This window comes from Nanorana parkeri, unplaced genomic scaffold, assembly GCF_000935625.1.
Source record: "Nanorana parkeri isolate BGI_ZX_2015 unplaced genomic scaffold, ASM93562v1 scaffold1416, whole genome shotgun sequence".
NCBI lineage: Eukaryota > Metazoa > Chordata > Amphibia > Anura > Dicroglossidae > Nanorana > Nanorana parkeri.
Window position 1 is genome coordinate 25,279 of NW_017307684.1, and position 17,151 is coordinate 42,429.

The 17,151-nt window shown below is 42.3% G+C and overlaps 1 protein-coding gene and 1 non-coding gene across 2 annotated transcripts in view; one reads left to right on the plus strand and one right to left on the minus strand.

The window, feature by feature from the left end:
* MCM4 (minichromosome maintenance complex component 4) overlaps positions 1–4,622 on the plus strand; it is a 15,947-nt gene extending 11,325 nt beyond the window's left edge. Inside the window, exons 12-17 of the mRNA XM_018569882.1 lie at positions 167–532; positions 763–890; positions 1,014–1,221; positions 1,669–1,897; positions 3,707–3,840; positions 4,528–4,622. Coding sequence (XP_018425384.1) covers positions 167–532; positions 763–890; positions 1,014–1,221; positions 1,669–1,897; positions 3,707–3,840; positions 4,528–4,620 — 1,158 coding nt within the window. The 3' untranslated portion in view covers positions 4,621–4,622. The remainder of the gene's footprint in view (positions 1–166; positions 533–762; positions 891–1,013; positions 1,222–1,668; positions 1,898–3,706; positions 3,841–4,527) is intronic.
* Positions 4,623–16,785: 12,163 nt separating this feature from the next.
* TRNAA-AGC lies at positions 16,786–16,858 on the minus strand. Its single transcript has one exon. It is a non-coding gene; the product is annotated as a tRNA-Ala (tRNA).
* Between the last annotated feature and the right edge of the window lie 293 nt (positions 16,859–17,151).

Here is a 17,151-nt window from a genome sequence, read left to right on the forward strand (position 1 = left end):
AGCAGCTTAGTAAGGCCTGGTAAGCTGTATTTTGTTTCTGGGTTTGTATGTGCTTTTATAACATGGCTGGAAATCTTTTGCATTGGTTTCCAAGCAACGAATTGTACTAGCAGACAAAATCATTAAATCGTGCTAATGTTCTTGTTTGTCAATGATGTCTTGACAGGGTATTCTTCTGCAGTTGTTTGGTGGTACACGCAAGGACTTTAGCCATACTGGAAGAGGCAACTTCAGAGCAGAAGTTAATATCCTTCTGTGTGGTGATCCCGGTACAAGTAAATCTCAGCTTCTGCAGTACGTCTACAACCTTGTGCCTAGAGGACAGTACACTTCTGGGAAGGGGTCCAGTGCTGTGGGTCTGACAGCTTATGTAACAAAGGACCCAGAAACTCGGCAACTGGTTCTTCAAACAGGAGCTCTGGTGCTAAGTGACAACGGTATCTGCTGTATTGATGAATTTGACAAAATGAATGAGAGCACCAGATCTGTGTTGCATGAAGTCATGGAACAACAGACACTTTCCATTGCAAAGGTACGTACATGTTCATGATGTTTTGTAACTCAAGTATTTACTAGATTAGTAGTTTCTGTACAATGTTTTTTTTTTCTTCAAATTTTCAAAAGGTACATGTACTACGAAATTGGGTTGGGGGTGGTAGGGTATGGTCTAATATGTGTTAGTTTATTTTTTTTAAGGGTCCCATCGGCAAATATTTTTCTCTTTAGGCTTTCTGTAATGTTTTGACTTTTTTCTTTATGAAGGCTGGAATTATCTGTCAGTTGAATGCACGCACATCTGTCCTGGCTGCTGCAAATCCTGTAGAATCTCAGTGGAATCCTAAGAAAACAACCATTGAGAACATTCAGCTTCCTCACACACTGCTATCCAGGTATGCCACTTGAATATTTAAACACAACATAGGCATCATGCTGATGAATTTTATGTTAGTTTTTGGACTGCAAGAGGTTAGGATTATACTACTTGATATTTCTTTTCAACCCTCCCATTCTAGATTTGACCTGATATTTTTGATGCTGGACCCCCAAGATGAGACTTACGACAGACGCTTGGCTCACCATCTCGTTGCCTTGTACTATCAGAGTGAAGAGCAGTTAAATGAAGAACAATTGGACATGGCAGTGTTAAAGGACTATATTGCATATGCTCGAACTTATGTGCATCCCAGGCTTAGTGAAGAAGCAAGTCAAGCTCTTATTGAGGTAGAATTCTAAGCAGCAAAAGTGCATGTTCTAGATTAACATTAGGAAAGCTAATTCATACCACACATGAATACTCACTGTGGTGACAAATTGTTACTTTGACAACAATGATCCCCTTTACTGTTCACAAAAACAGGCCTTCCCAGCTGGTCTAGGGCACTCAAACACTGATGGCATTCTCTAAGTCAGCTTGCAGGTTTGAAACCCAAGCTCATATAATTGAAATTGGCATTGCGTATTTGTAAAGGTTAGGTGCGTTCTTGCTAAAATGGTGTTAATTCTCCCCAGAAAAGAATGGATAGACTACACAATAAAAAAATTAAATATATATATATATAATTTGTTACAAAAATCTAAATTATGGTGTATTGTAGGGGCTTGGAGATGTGATACAGACAACTGCTTCTTATTTTTTTAGTAATGTAGATTGTTTTTTTTATATTTCAGGCCTATGTAAACATGAGGAAAATTGGTAGTGGTCGTGGCATGGTCTCTGCTTATCCCAGGCAATTGGAGTCGTTAATCCGCCTTTCCGAAGCTCATGCTAAAGTGCGATTTTCTAGTAAAGTTGAAACTATTGATGTAGAAGAAGCCAAACGTCTTCATCGTGAAGCATTAAAGCAGTCTGCCACAGATCCTAGGACTGGCATTGTAGACATTTCTATCCTTACCACAGGTAAATTGGGTTTACACTTCTTAAAGAGGAACTGAGGTCTGGAAGCTGCACCCAAAAAAAAGCAGGCAGAGGGCTAATCTGGGGCTGCAGCTAACTATTATTTTCATAATCGATTAGTTGGCCGATTTATGTTTTCAACTAATCGATTGGTTGCATAAAAAAAAAAAAATCCCCTCCCTCTAACAGATCATGAGAATAGTTGCCAACTATTCTCATTTATCGATGTTTTTTCTTTATTGATTAGTTGTTGCAACCCTAGACTAGTCCCTAGTAGAGCCTGTGGTCTCTCTGTAGCTGATCTTTTCCCCATTACTGTTTTTACAGTGTCTTGTTCTGCACTATGTGTCTGCATAGAAGGGTTTATTTTTGCAATTTTTCCACAAAGTAGAACAATGAACAGCACAGTAGTGACATCACCAAAGTTCACTCCAAATCACGGACAAGTAGTTGGAGGGAGAAGTGCCTCAGATCTCACACTACAAATATGAGTGTTTGGTACCTAACATTACACAGTGATTTTTAACTGCTTCAGATTAGTTTTTTTTTTAAAATGACATAAGGTTATCTACCACCTGCAGGGTGACTGGACAACCTCTCCTTTCAACATGCCTCTGTTTTGTAGCCAAGCGGCAATTATAGGAGCACAGGGGAGGGACTTGTGTCCCTCCAATGGACCAAAGGACTTTATGGTGAGTGCAAAAAAAGACATCCTCATAGGGCACAAGCAGAAAACCGAGGCATGCTGGAATTAGGAGGGACTATCCTGGACAGATTTTATTTTTTGCCAGTTTTTAATTCTCCTGTAGGCAGCAGTAGAACGTGGCAGTTGATGACTTTTTATGTCCCAAAGTGCACAAGAAACATAGATTGTCACCAAAGTATATCTAAAACCTCTTATTTGCGGGGGGGGGGAGGGTTGAGTTTTGGATTGCTTAGTAGAATGGAAAGTAGGGTAGCAATGATCTATCCCTTCTGTACTCTTTCCACAAAATGTTTGGCTTTAGATACACTATAACAGTAGCTCCTTACCAAAACATTCCCCATCCCATTCTACAAACCAGTCATTGGGAAGCGATTTTATTTTAGTTTATTTCATAAAAATTAACACTGAAAAGGTTGGAGCTACAATTTTGTTTTGGGCATTTATATAGCAGAGACAGTTTACACAACACTACATGCAGCACATTCACATAAGCCCCTGCCCTCAGGGAGCTTCCAATCTAAAGTCCCTATCACACATGGGAGGGCTGATGAGGCAGAAATCCATTAACCTACCAACATTTCTTTGGAGTGTGGGAGGCAACCCATGACTGCGCAGGGAAAACATGCAAATTCTACGCAAATAGTGACTAGGCAGATGCACTGTTTAAGCAATTTTAGTAGCTTTGTTACAGTACCTACAATGTTATGAGTTTGAGCTCTGTGCTACATTTTAATTAATGTGAGCTTCTTTCCAAAGGTTTTCAGTTGCACAATATTAATCCATTTCCTATCTGCAATTTAGTTGTGAAACAGAGAACTATTTAGATATTGCTCTCCTCTTTCCCATTTTTAAGTATAACTTTTGTGGGATTATTAGCTAACAATTGCCTGGTCAGGTCCTTCACTAGCGCATCTTTTTTCAGTATTTGAATGTACACGTTGCTCATGTAGCCCTAGCCTAAAGCTGGTATGAACAATGAGGGCCATCCAGCACTGTTTGTGTTGTGTATAGAACCCCTGTTTTCTATTAACATGAGAAGTTTGCTTTGATTGTATGTGTATATTCATTTGTAAATGTTTAACTGCTGACCATTTTCTTTCTCTAAGGAATGAGTGCCACAGCCCGTAAGCGCAAGGAGGAATTGGCTCAAGCTTTGAAAAAACTTATACAGTCTAAGGGAAAAACGCCAGCCTTGAAATATCAACAGCTGTTTGAGGATTTCCGAGGACAGTCTGATTCGGTATGTAGTTTTTAAATGTCTTATTTTACCTTTTTTTTTATGCTGCCATTTTGCATAGTTGGGAAGGTTGAAAAGACACTGATATCCACATGGTTAAGTTACTCACCTGCTGAACTCTGGTCCAGGGAACGGCAAATAAAACTCCGGTGCAAATGTAGGGAATTGTCACACAGAAGGGAATAAAAAATTAATGAACTCTCTGGGCCTGGGATCAATACCCTGGACCACAATATTTAACTTCAATTTGTCATATTAGGATAGTGACTAGTGTATCTACCAGTAATCATATGGTATGTGAAATGGGTTAAAGTGTAATTGCACTTTCAGTGCAGTTTTGTATTCTTACGCTTAGCACGCAAACACAGACAATTTTTACTCGTCTCTCCCTGATCCAGTAAGATCTAAAGATTTTCAATGTGCAGCCTCCTTGCCATCATCAATTAAGATCTTATCCAACTGGCTCATGCATGTGCACCACAATCTCTATTCAATCCTTTGGGGGGTGCACAGCAGATATGTTGGATCACAAACTGGTGATTACAACCATTGGCATGGGGGTCAAAACATTAAGTGCAATGTAGAGTATGTGTGTTTGCCAAAATAGAGCAGGAGGCATTTTCTTTTGGTACTTTGTTACTGGGTAAGTACCCATAATGTTTAATCATTCAATCTGTGTTGTCTTTTTAGGCAATTACTAAAGACATGTTTGATGAGGCTTTACATGCATTGGCAGATGAAGATTACCTGACTGTGACTGGGAAGACTGTCCGTTTGTTGTAAAACATGCTTATATGTCTAGCAGTAACGTTTACTGCTACTTTCTGCGTTGTCTGAGAATCCGTACTCAGTGGAAGCTCCCAGGAGTGATTCTTGTAATTATGGTTGTTTCATATGATACTCATGTGCTTCTTATGAATTTACTAATTCATAGAATGAAACTTTGTATACTTCACCATAGCTCTTTATATACAACTGCATTTGGGCTACTAAGTAAAGCACAGGTTTATGTAAAGATTTTTGATTTAATGGTAATGTAAAATGCTTCATTTTTGTAGATGTTTTCCGAAATTTTGTAATGCCTAAACTTTACCTGTTACATTAATACTAAAATAAATATGTGCAGTCACATTAATACTAAAATAAATATGTGTAGTCAGTGTTGCTTTAAGTTTGGGTTCTTCATACAAAACATACCCTCCAAAGCTACCACCTGCTGATTTTTAAGCCTGAAGTCCAGGTATTAATATTTATGTATGGGTCCACATTGGTCTAATGCATGTATACATATTGGTAGGGCCACAGGTATCCTGTAAAATACTGTAGAAGCTGGAGCTATTAGTGCTTCACAGCGATCTTCGGGTTCCTATATGCCTCTGTGCTGAGACTTCCCCTCTGCTCTGAAAATACAGAGGTGGCTCAATCAGCACATTGGCCATTTAGAGAATACGTAGTGTTCTGTTAGCCCTTGCATTGCTTTTCAAGTCCAGAGCTTCGCACAGCCACAGGTGTTATCCTGTCTCTGAATTCTCATTTTGTGAGTAAGGACATTTAGTATTGAGAGCTTGAAGTGTTGAGTTAACTCGCTGTTTGCGCCACTGGTACCTTTTTAAATTTCTCACTACCACCGGATTTACCACAGTAAGTGTTAAAGCTGAGGGACAGAGTGCTGATGTCCACTCAGTGTAGTGATGTGTTTAGGGCTGCAACACGTAATCGACAATCGATTATAATCGATTATTGAAAAAGTTGTCAACTTTTTCAATCGATTTAATCGGCTTCCGATCAGTTGGCTCTGTTCACAACTCCACACGCTGTGCACCGCACCTCCTCCCCACCTCACGCTCACCGCTGCCAGACCCGCTCGCATCCACACGCCGCACCTCCTCCCCGCCTCACATTTCCTGCCCATCCACGATCGGCAAGGGTTGCGGGAGATGTAGTAAGGAGGAGCAGGTGTGGGGGGATGACAGCCGCTGATAGACGGGTCCAATCTCAGAAGCAAGTTGCTGGAAGACTGCTCAGGTAAGCCTGCACTTTCCCACACATGGTACTCTATAATGTATTATTGGGATTTGTATTTCTCTATAGCTAATGGTACATTGTACTGTATATTATACATAGGAATAGGAATACAAATCCCAGCAATACATTATACACTGTATGTATAATGTATTGCTGGGATTTGTATTCTTATGTATAATATACAGTACAATGTACCATTAGCTATAGAGGAATACAACAAATCCCAGCAATAGTACATAATAGCTGGCGATATTCTGCATTGCGCTGTATAGAGGACTACAACAAAATCCCAGCAATAATAGATTATAAAGTGGTACAATGCTAAATACCACCAGCTACAGAGGACTACACAACCTAGCAATAGTACATTATGCAGCGCAATGCAGAATATCGCCAGCTATTATGTACTATTGCTGGGATTTGTTGTATTCCTCTATAGCTGGCGGTATTCTGCATTGCGCTGTATAATGTGCTTTTGTAGTCCTCTATAGCCGGTGCCATTCTCGTTCATTGCTGTATAATTTTACACTTTCCATTTCACTATATTGCACACCACACTATCTTTTTTTCTTTTTTACTTCCACCGGTCCAAGCTTGCTCCTGTGATGGACTACAACCTCAATACAAACTAGTAGTCCTATCACTGGAGCCATTTTTTAAACGTTATCTTATTGTTTATCCGATTAATCGAACCTAATAATCGGCTAACCGGTTTTGAAAATAATCGTTAGCTGCAGCTCTAGATGTGTTCTCTGTGCACTTTCCTGGAGGAAGCACCATTCCACTGCTGTTCCACACCTGCTCCAAAAGCACCATGTGACTCTTACAACTGTTTCACTGGTCACCTCCAGCCACCTAAAATCTCAGCAGCACAAGCTTGCCTGGGTTTGTAAGTAGCTAAGGCCTTGCCTCACATTGAGCCTAGCTAATATAGGGTCCTCTTCTTTGTCGAAAGAGGCAGAGTCCTCCCCCAGAGGAGCACTCTGCCTGAAGAGGATCTAAGTGCCCTTTGGTGCCATCCCCCGTAGAGTCTCTCTAACCCCTAAATACAGGCCTGTGGCCCCTGCCACCATCTCTGACCCAGATTCAGAGTTCCAACAGTCTAGAAGTACTTTAGTAATATATTTCTAAAGAATATGTAACTTTATAGAAATTACATGCTTCCCATAATAAACAGGGCAATGTGTCCAATGTAAACACACACCACTGAATTCTACCTCTTCTAATCTACTAGGAAAATTGCATAGTAACAGTTGCTAACAGACTTAGATTAAATATAATGCTTTATCACAAGATATAGTTCCGCTGATTCACATAGACAAGTGTTGTGCGAATGTTTACATGACTGGTAAAAACCTCAGCCAAAAGAGGCAGAGGAAACAGCCACACCTAGCAGAGCTAAAAAGAATTTGGAGGACAGAATAGACTCCATGAGGAAAGGGCAATATGACTCCAGGGTGCAGATGTTGACAGGCGTGCTTCAAGCACCCCTGGAGAGGAGTCTTCATATTAAAAAAAAAATGCTAGCAAAGAGGTTAGTCTATGATACAGCAGAGCGGAAGACCATCCTACTAGGACACTAGCAAAAAATTATGGCATACTGGTGGTAGGAGGGGGTTAACATGGGCTGGCCCTACTGTCTTTTTATTGTCCAATCCTCCCATTAGGCTGCAGTATAACTCGAAGGTTAAAGACTTCCTTTGTCTCTTAGCCCTCGTTCACACCTGAACGTTTTGTAGCGCGTTCTACGCTCGACGAACGCTCTACAAAACGCTCAAAAATATAAATCCCATTGTATTCAATGGTCTCGTTCCCACCTTGGCGTATTTCCGCCCGTCCCTACAAAACGGCCCATGCCTGAAAAGGTACAGGTACTACTTTGGGCCGTTTTGTTGCGCGTTTCCATTGGCATACAGCCAAGTAGCCTACCGCGAATCGCGGTAAAAAAATGCGCGACGGTTGCGCATATGCAATACGCCTAGGTGTGAACGAGACCTTAATGGCCAAGAAAGAAATCGATCTTGGCAACAATATTAAAGCGGACCTTTACACTCAAATCAAATTTTACCAATGCATCCCTCCTATGTATGATGATTCATAATAACATAGACATGTCAGGTGTAAAATACTGTGATTATGAAATACTTACAATTGCAGAGCATTCACTTCCTGCTCTTAAAGGGCAAAATAACTTCAGTTTGCCTACACAATGCACACTGGGATTGCCTTGTCATCAGCAGTGCATTGCTGGGAAATCTCATCTGTAATCTCATGAGATCTCAGGGAAAGGCGTTCTCCTCCCCTGAGATGATGTGCATGGTAACATGTGCCAGAAATCAAGGAAGTAATAGGAGAGCTAATAATTGTCCTTTATAAACATGGCCACTGTCAGAAGACTGGGAAAGATGAGAGAAATAAGGTATGTAAAGAATAAAAAGCCTGCAATGATCTAGAAGTATGTGTTTGTAGATTACTTTTCCAAAGCTGTGTTTGTTATTTTAAAGATAAGGGTAAGCCCTCATTCACACACCTAACAGCCGAGCCGGCCGTACAGATCCGTGCTGCGTGCACGGCCGTATCGGACCGCTCCCGGGATGGGCAGGTGCAGCCTGTTCTCTATGGCAGTACGCTCACCTGAACTGTGCGGGTGTCCGTACTCCGGATGGATCCTGTCTGCGTCCGAGCAGGGACACCCGCACGAACGTGCAGTTTGGGTGAGTGTACGGCATAGAGAAGAACAGGCTGCTGTGTACAAATCACATGCAGCACCTGCCCCTCCCAGGAGCGGCCTGATACAGCCATGCGCGCCGCATGGATCTGTATGGGCTGGCTGTTAAGTCGTGTGAATGAGGGCTAAAGGTCTGCTTTACGAACTGAGTTTTGTTAAGGTGCCCATACTGTACGATAATCGCGGGAAATCCCGCGATCGTACGATAATCGTAAAGTGTGCGACCGTTTTTACTGTATGGTCGCACGTCTTTTGTCTTAGGAGCATGCTAGAAAACCAGCAGAGAATCGTATGATTTTCGGCTGGTTTTTAGCATGATCGTAAGATCAATGCTGCACGGGCCTGTGTGCGCACGCGCACACTGCCCGTTCCGCATTGCGGTCATCGGATGCCCGCCCCTCAGGGGGGCGGGCTTGCGATGATCGCAAGTACGAATTACCTGTCCAAGATGGGCAGATCGTACGTTTTTTTTGGATTACTTTACAACCATTGCAAGACTAATGTCTTGCGATGGTTGTAAAGTGTATGGTCACCTTTAGAAAGGATAAATCTTCATCTGATATTGGAAGAACAGAGATATATGCCTTGGGCAATCCTGGAGAAATCTAATCTACCTTCAAGAGGAAATTTAACATAACCTGAAGGTAGTGTATGGATAGAAATGTATTTATAAACCCGCTTAATTGCATGCAGTATTTCTTCTGAAGCAATACATTTATTTATAATTCAGTGTGAGCATAGAACATTGTGGTTTTGATGTATGTAAATCCAATCCCAAATATTTAATATAATCATTAATATGCTGAGGTAATTTTTATTCTTTTTAATGCTGCAACCTTTTATTAAAATACCTGATTCTCCTGCCATATAGGTCTTTCTTTAGGCCCTTCCTATTATAGGGATAAAGGGAAGCGGAACACCCACAGACTTTTTAGGCAGCACCATGACCACTTAAATTTGTATTAAAAAGAATATTTTATTGTGTATACCTTTGTTAAAATCATATAATTAGGATAAATGAATCAACATGTATAATTTGACACCTAAATCTATGAGCTATATGCCTCACACAAACCTGCACCACCTCGAAATAACGTATAGTTACACCTAATTATCCATATATAAAGCTCATACAGATACTATTAATATACTGTAGATCAATGATGGTTATACAGGTTTCCATTGGGGGGGGAATAACTCTTGTGTGGCGAATTTTGCGGTTATCACTGCTTCTTCAGGAACTTATGTGCATTTTCTATAATATAAAAACAAGTACAGTAATTCACTCTTAAGAAATAATGACCAGTAACATCAATGATGCTGAATTCAAATGATCAAGGTAGAATATACATAATGACTTGCAGATGGCTCAAGGAAACTAAAAACATGATTATCTCATTACACAGGTAGGAGAAGCAATACATCAAATCAACCAGGTGGGCGGTCAGGCACATGACTGGGATCATCCCCAATCCTATCATGCCAAATATTAAATGTTTAATGTGGTTTGAGTATTATCTCAAAAGGATAATTAGGTCAATAGAAACAACAGGACCTTACCAGGCTTTATGTTTAACTCCTTTGTCACAGGAGAGGTACACTGTACATCCTGCCACGAAGTGCTTAAATGACTGGCCACGTACACTGTACGTGATCAGTTATTTGCGGCTCTGTAAAGCTGGTAACCGCTGATTCTCAGAGGTTACCAGTCATTAATGAATGCCTCAGTATTGAGACAATGAATTAAATAGTTAAGCTTTTGTAAAAGCTTTCTTTCATTAATGAAAGATTGAAGCCGTTACATACTAAATAGCGATCCGGTATTTGACAGCTGAAGATAGCAGAGAGGTAGCAGAGTGAGTCACCTCTCTGCTATTTGTTTTGACTGCTCCATAGATTGGCCCAATGTTTATGAAGCGGTGTGATACATTTCAGGCACAATGTTACAATTTATCTCTGCCTGAAATGTATCACTTCTGATCGTCTGGGCAGGATCAGAAACCTTTAGGCTGGGTTCACACCTAGGTGTATCAAATATTTGCGTTTGTCACGCGTTTCTGAGGGCTACTTGGCTGTATCCCAATGGAAACGCGTGACAAAAACGCCCCAAAGAAGCTCCTGTACTTCTTTGGGTGTAGGACGTTTTGTAGCGCGTTCATACGGCCTGTAATACGCCCAGGTGTGAACCATACCCATAGGAAACAATGGGATTTCGGTGTTTGAGCGTTTTGCAGAGCGTTCGAACGTGCTACAAAACGCCCAGGTGTGAACCCAGTGTTAGTGAGATCTGAATCTGACATGCTGATAGGATCAGTCTCTAAGGTTATTATTAGCTGTTCCTATGTTTGGAGCAGCCTAATAACCAAAAATTAAAAAGGTAATTTATCAAGTGGTCATAGTGACTGCTTGATACAAACTGACAAAAAAATTAAAGTGTAAAATAAAAATTATATATAGATATATTTTTGATACTATAATTATAAAAAAATTCTAAAAAAGAATCAAAACTTGTGAAAATGTGTTTTTCTTCTCATTTTTAAAAATATTTTATTCAAACTAAGTGAGGCGTTAGGTACACATGTTTGATATAATTATATAGCCCTATCTGTCCTCTAAAAAACAATGTGTGGGTACATTTAGTAAGAAAGTATATTACAGCCGTGGAAGAATCACACAGCAAAAATTTAAAAAAGTGTGTCAGTCATTTATGAACAGAAACTGTAAACAAGCTCAGTCATGAAGGGGTTAAACTTATGGTGAAATACAAGGCTATAGGTGTGGGAGTCAGTTGGGCCCTTCACAAGTGGCTGCAGCCAATGGTCTTAAGGTGGCCATACACTGTACAACCATCGCAAGACCTTAGTCTTGTGATGGTTGTAAAGTGATTAAAAAAAGTACGATCTGCCCATCTTGGACAGGCAGATCATACTCTCGATCATCGCACGCCCGCCCCCCTGAGGGGCGGGCTTCCGATGACCGCAATGCTGAACGGGCGGTGTGCGCGTGCGCACACCGGCCCGTTCGGCATTTGTCTCCCGAGCACCGTTCAAACCAGCCGAAAATCGTCCGATTTTCGGCTGGTTTTCTAGCGTGCGCCTTAGACAAAAGACGTGCGACCGTACAGTAGAAATGGTCGCACGTCTTCGTTCACACTGCTCGATTCTCGTATGATCGCGGGATTTCCCGCGATTCTCGTACGAGAATCGAGCAGTGTGTGGGCACCTTTAGTCAAAAACCACCAGTATTGATTGGGATAAGACTGCCAGCCCTATTTATAACATACAAAACATGTATAATCAGTCAGCGTATCCAATTAAAACTTCCATGTTGATATAACTATAAGGAGCCCATAAGTACCTGATGATAATCATCTGCATCTTTCATTCACCCTGAATACCCATCCAGTCTGTGGTATGACCAAAATGGAGAGGGGAGAGCCACCGTTCTATATCTGCTGTCTGTGATCACACCCCCAACAAATGTATCAGCTGGTGTATTCGGCAGCAGGGAGGTCCAGTCACCTTCCAATTATAGGGTGACAAGGCTCTGTCCTTGTCGATCAATTGCTTTCCTGTTTTGTCGAATTTGCTGCCAGCAGACCACAAGCAGCAGTGCCAAACAATGAAGGCATGTTCTACTGCAGCTCAATAGTATGAATGGGCCCTAAGAGCTGCAGGGGAGTCAGGAGAACAACACTTGGTGAGATTCCCAGTAGACTTTGGATGATTTCTACTGGACACAGCCGTGTTCTGTAGTTGGGGCGGCAGTGAAGGTGGAATAAGTAAAAGATGGACACCGGCACTCCAAAGCAAATCCAGTATGTCTATTTATTCACGTACTTGTTGCAAATGCAAAACACACAATACAGCGTTTTGGGGTCTCACAGGATCCCCTTCATCAGGCAAACAAGTGATGAAAAGGATCCTGTGAGACCCCGAAAAGTTGTATCTTGTGTTTTGCGTTTGCAACAAGTACGTGAATAAATAGACATACTGGATTTGCTTTGGAGTGCCGGTGTCCATCTTTTACTTATACTTTGATGGAAGCCACCCGTTGACACCTGCTGCACCCACTTCTTATCTCATGGAGCAGCGGTTCTGAGTGCGATGGGTACACGGACTGTATAGGGAAGCTAAGTATTCTCTTCTTTTACAAGTACAGCGTACCTTGAAAACGTATAAGGAACCCCATCTTTAGCAATGATAGGTAACCAATGCTGGATAGAGTGCATGTAGCTGAGAAGTGGTTGTAGGAAGAGGCTGGAGCCCACATTGACTTTAAACAAGATGTTCCTTGGTGAAGATCATTTAACAATCTGATGACTACTTTCTGGGGCCATGATGAAGCTTGTTCAACTTAATTCTGATTAATCTTCATGAACATTTATAACTACCCAGACCATGGTTGCTTTATACAAGGCTTGTATAAAAAAAGTGGGTATTGAAGAAACAATATACACAAATTGACAACCCGTAGTATCCTCTGCGGCTTAAATTCGCTTAGAACCAAATACTTCTTTATACACTGTTGACATGTTATGTGTACTATATGTGGGATAAGAGATAGAACTTCAATACAGAAATACATCTTTATTTGTACTTTTTGACCATGGATACCATTTAATACCTGTCACAAAAACAAATTTCTGTGAAATACTCTTACATACAAATACCACAATAAACATCCTATAATGTGCATGCAGTAAATTCAACTCATCTGTGTAATAAACCCACCATAGAAAAGAAAACATGTTTGTGAATTATATATATATTTTAGCATATAATGGAGTTACCCCTGACCCCATTTAGCTGCCAGGTGGGCATAGTTACCTAAAAATGGGTATGGCCACTGAGACAGGGCTATTTGCACTGCAACTCCCTTCCATATCACTATATACCCAATGTTTTCAAACTATCAAAACTATAGTCCTCAGGCATAGTTTGGTAAAATAAATCCTGCACATTATGCATGCAGTCACAATTTCCACAATTGTTTTCTATACATATTGCCCTCCTTCATACCTCTACACTTCTCTCCTGCACATACTGCCCATTGTTATACCCTCCGTAACCCTCTCCAGCACATGCTGCCCCTTGTTATACCCTCCGTAATCCTCTCCTGCACATGCTGTCCATTGTCATACCCTTTGTAATCCTCTACTGCACATACTGCCTATTGTCATACCTTTCGTAATCCTCCCCTGCACTCGTCTACTGCACTTACTGCCTATTGTCATACCCTTCATAATCCTCTCCTGCACACACTGTCCATTGTCATACCCTCCTTTCTCCTTCACGTACTGTCCCCTCCATTGTCATACCCTCTGCTCTCCTTCACGTACTATCCATTGTCATACCCTCTGCTCTCCTTCACGTACTATCCATTGTCATACCCTCTGCTCTCCTTCACGTACTATCCATTGTCATACCCTCTGCTCTCCTTCACGTACTATCCATTGTCATACCCTCTGCTCTCCTTCACGTACTATCCATTGTCATACCCTCTGCTCTCCTTCACGTACTATCCATTGTCATACCCTCTGCTCTCCTTCACGTACTATCCATTGTCATACCCTCTGCTCTCCTTCACGTACTATCCATTGTCATACCCTCTGCTCTCCTTCACGTACTATCCATTGTCATACCCTCTGCTCTCCTTCACGTACTATCCATTGTCATACCCTCTGCTCTCCTTCACGTACTATCCATTGTCATACCCTCTGCTCTCCTTCACGTACTATCCATTGTCATACCCTCTGCTCTCCTTCACGTACTATCCATTGTCATACCCTCTGCTCTCCTTCACGTACTATCCATTGTCATACCCTCTGCTCTCCTTCACGTACTATCCATTGTCATACCCTCTGCTCTCCTTCACGTACTATCCATTGTCATACCCTCTGCTCTCCTTCACGTACTATCCATTGTCATACCCTCTGCTCTCCTTCACGTACTATCCATTGTCATACCCTCTGCTCTCCTTCACGTACTATCCATTGTCATACCCTCTGCTCTCCTTCACGTACTATCCATTGTCATACCCTCTGCTCTCCTTCACGTACTATCCATTGTCATACCCTCTGCTCTCCTTCACGTACTATCCATTGTCATACCCTCTGCTCTCCTTCACGTACTATCCATTGTCATACCCTCTGCTCTCCTTCACGTACTATCCATTGTCATACCCTCTGCTCTCCTTCACGTACTATCCATTGTCATACCCTCTGCTCTCCTTCACGTACTATCCATTGTCATACCCTCTGCTCTCCTTCACGTACTATCCATTGTCATACCCTCTGCTCTCCTTCACGTACTATCCATTGTCATACCCTCTGCTCTCCTTCACGTACTATCCATTGTCATACCCTCTGCTCTCCTTCACGTACTATCCATTGTCATACCCTCTGCTCTCCTTCACGTACTATCCATTGTCATACCCTCTGCTCTCCTTCACGTACTATCCATTGTCATACCCTCTGCTCTCCTTCACGTACTATCCATTGTCATACCCTCTGCTCTCCTTCACGTACTATCCATTGTCATACCCTCTGCTCTCCTTCACGTACTATCCATTGTCATACCCTCTGCTCTCCTTCACGTACTATCCATTGTCATACCCTCTGCTCTCCTTCACGTACTATCCATTGTCATACCCTCTGCTCTCCTTCACGTACTATCCATTGTCATACCCTCTGCTCTCCTTCACGTACTATCCATTGTCATACCCTCTGCTCTCCTTCACGTACTATCCATTGTCATACCCTCTGCTCTCCTTCACGTACTATCCATTGTCATACCCTCTGCTCTCCTTCACGTACTATCCATTGTCATACCCTCTGCTCTCCTTCACGTACTATCCATTGTCATACCCTCTGCTCTCCTTCACGTACTATCCATTGTCATACCCTCTGCTCTCCTTCACGTACTATCCATTGTCATACCCTCTGCTCTCCTTCACGTACTATCCATTGTCATACCCTCTGCTCTCCTTCACGTACTATCCATTGTCATACCCTCTGCTCTCCTTCACGTACTATCCATTGTCATACCCTCTGCTCTCCTTCACGTACTATCCATTGTCATACCCTCTGCTCTCCTTCACGTACTATCCATTGTCATACCCTCTGCTCTCCTTCACGTACTATCCATTGTCATACCCTCTGCTCTCCTTCACGTACTATCCATTGTCATACCCTCTGCTCTCCTTCACGTACTATCCATTGTCATACCCTCTGCTCTCCTTCACGTACTATCCATTGTCATACCCTCTGCTCTCCTTCACGTACTATCCATTGTCATACCCTCTGCTCTCCTTCACGTACTATCCATTGTCATACCCTCTGCTCTCCTTCACGTACTATCCATTGTCATACCCTCTGCTCTCCTTCACGTACTATCCATTGTCATACCCTCTGCTCTCCTTCACGTACTATCCATTGTCATACCCTCTGCTCTCCTTCACGTACTATCCATTGTCATACCCTCTGCTCTCCTTCACGTACTATCCATTGTCATACCCTCTGCTCTCCTTCACGTACTATCCATTGTCATACCCTCTGCTCTCCTTCACGTACTATCCATTGTCATACCCTCTGCTCTCCTTCACGTACTATCCATTGTCATACCCTCTGCTCTCCTTCACGTACTATCCATTGTCATACCCTCTGCTCTCCTTCACGTACTATCCATTGTCATACCCTCCGCTCTCCTTCACGTACTGTCCATTGTCATTCCCTCTGCTCTTCTTCACGTACTGTCCATTGTCATTCCCTCCGCTCTCCTTCACGTACTCTTCATTGTCATTCCCTCCGCTCTCCTTCACGTACTGTCCACTCCATTGTCATACCCTGTGGCCTCCTTCCCGTACTGTCCATTGTTATTATCTCCACATTCCTCTCCTGCCCATTGTCACAGCATCTGCCCTCCTCTGCCACATGTACTGTCCACTGTCATACCCTCACCTTTCAAGGGGAGTTCTCCTGCACATACTGTATGATAAAACACTTCTTTAACATTATTCGTTTTACCCCAACCCATTTTGGGGCAGGCACACCCGCTTTCATACATAGCAAAGAGAATAGAATGGAAAACAAACATTGATTATTACACGTAAAGTATGAATATCTGCAGATTGAAGGTAAACCATTAATAACTGTTATAAACTGCCCCCCTCCGCATTTCCTTTATCAAAACACTTGGAGAATGCGGGCATCGATCCCGCTACCTCTCGCATGCTAAGCGAGCGCTCTACCATCTGAGCTAATTCCCCGACATGGTGAGTGAGGTGTCACAATCTTTTGCTAGCCGCTCCCCCCAACACCGTGTTTTATATTATATTTGTAACTCAGTGATACACGTACAAAGCAACTGGTAGGATCGGCGACTCTTTATTATCCTTCAAACACTGGACGTTACACTCTGGTCTCTGGTGAACTGTCTGTGTTACACATACATGTACACAATACATAGGAGGTAGAAGGCACCTCATACAGTGACTGGCAGCGCCTAGCTGAACAGTCACACACTGCTCTATGGTGAGCAGGAGGACTGAGCTCCGCACAC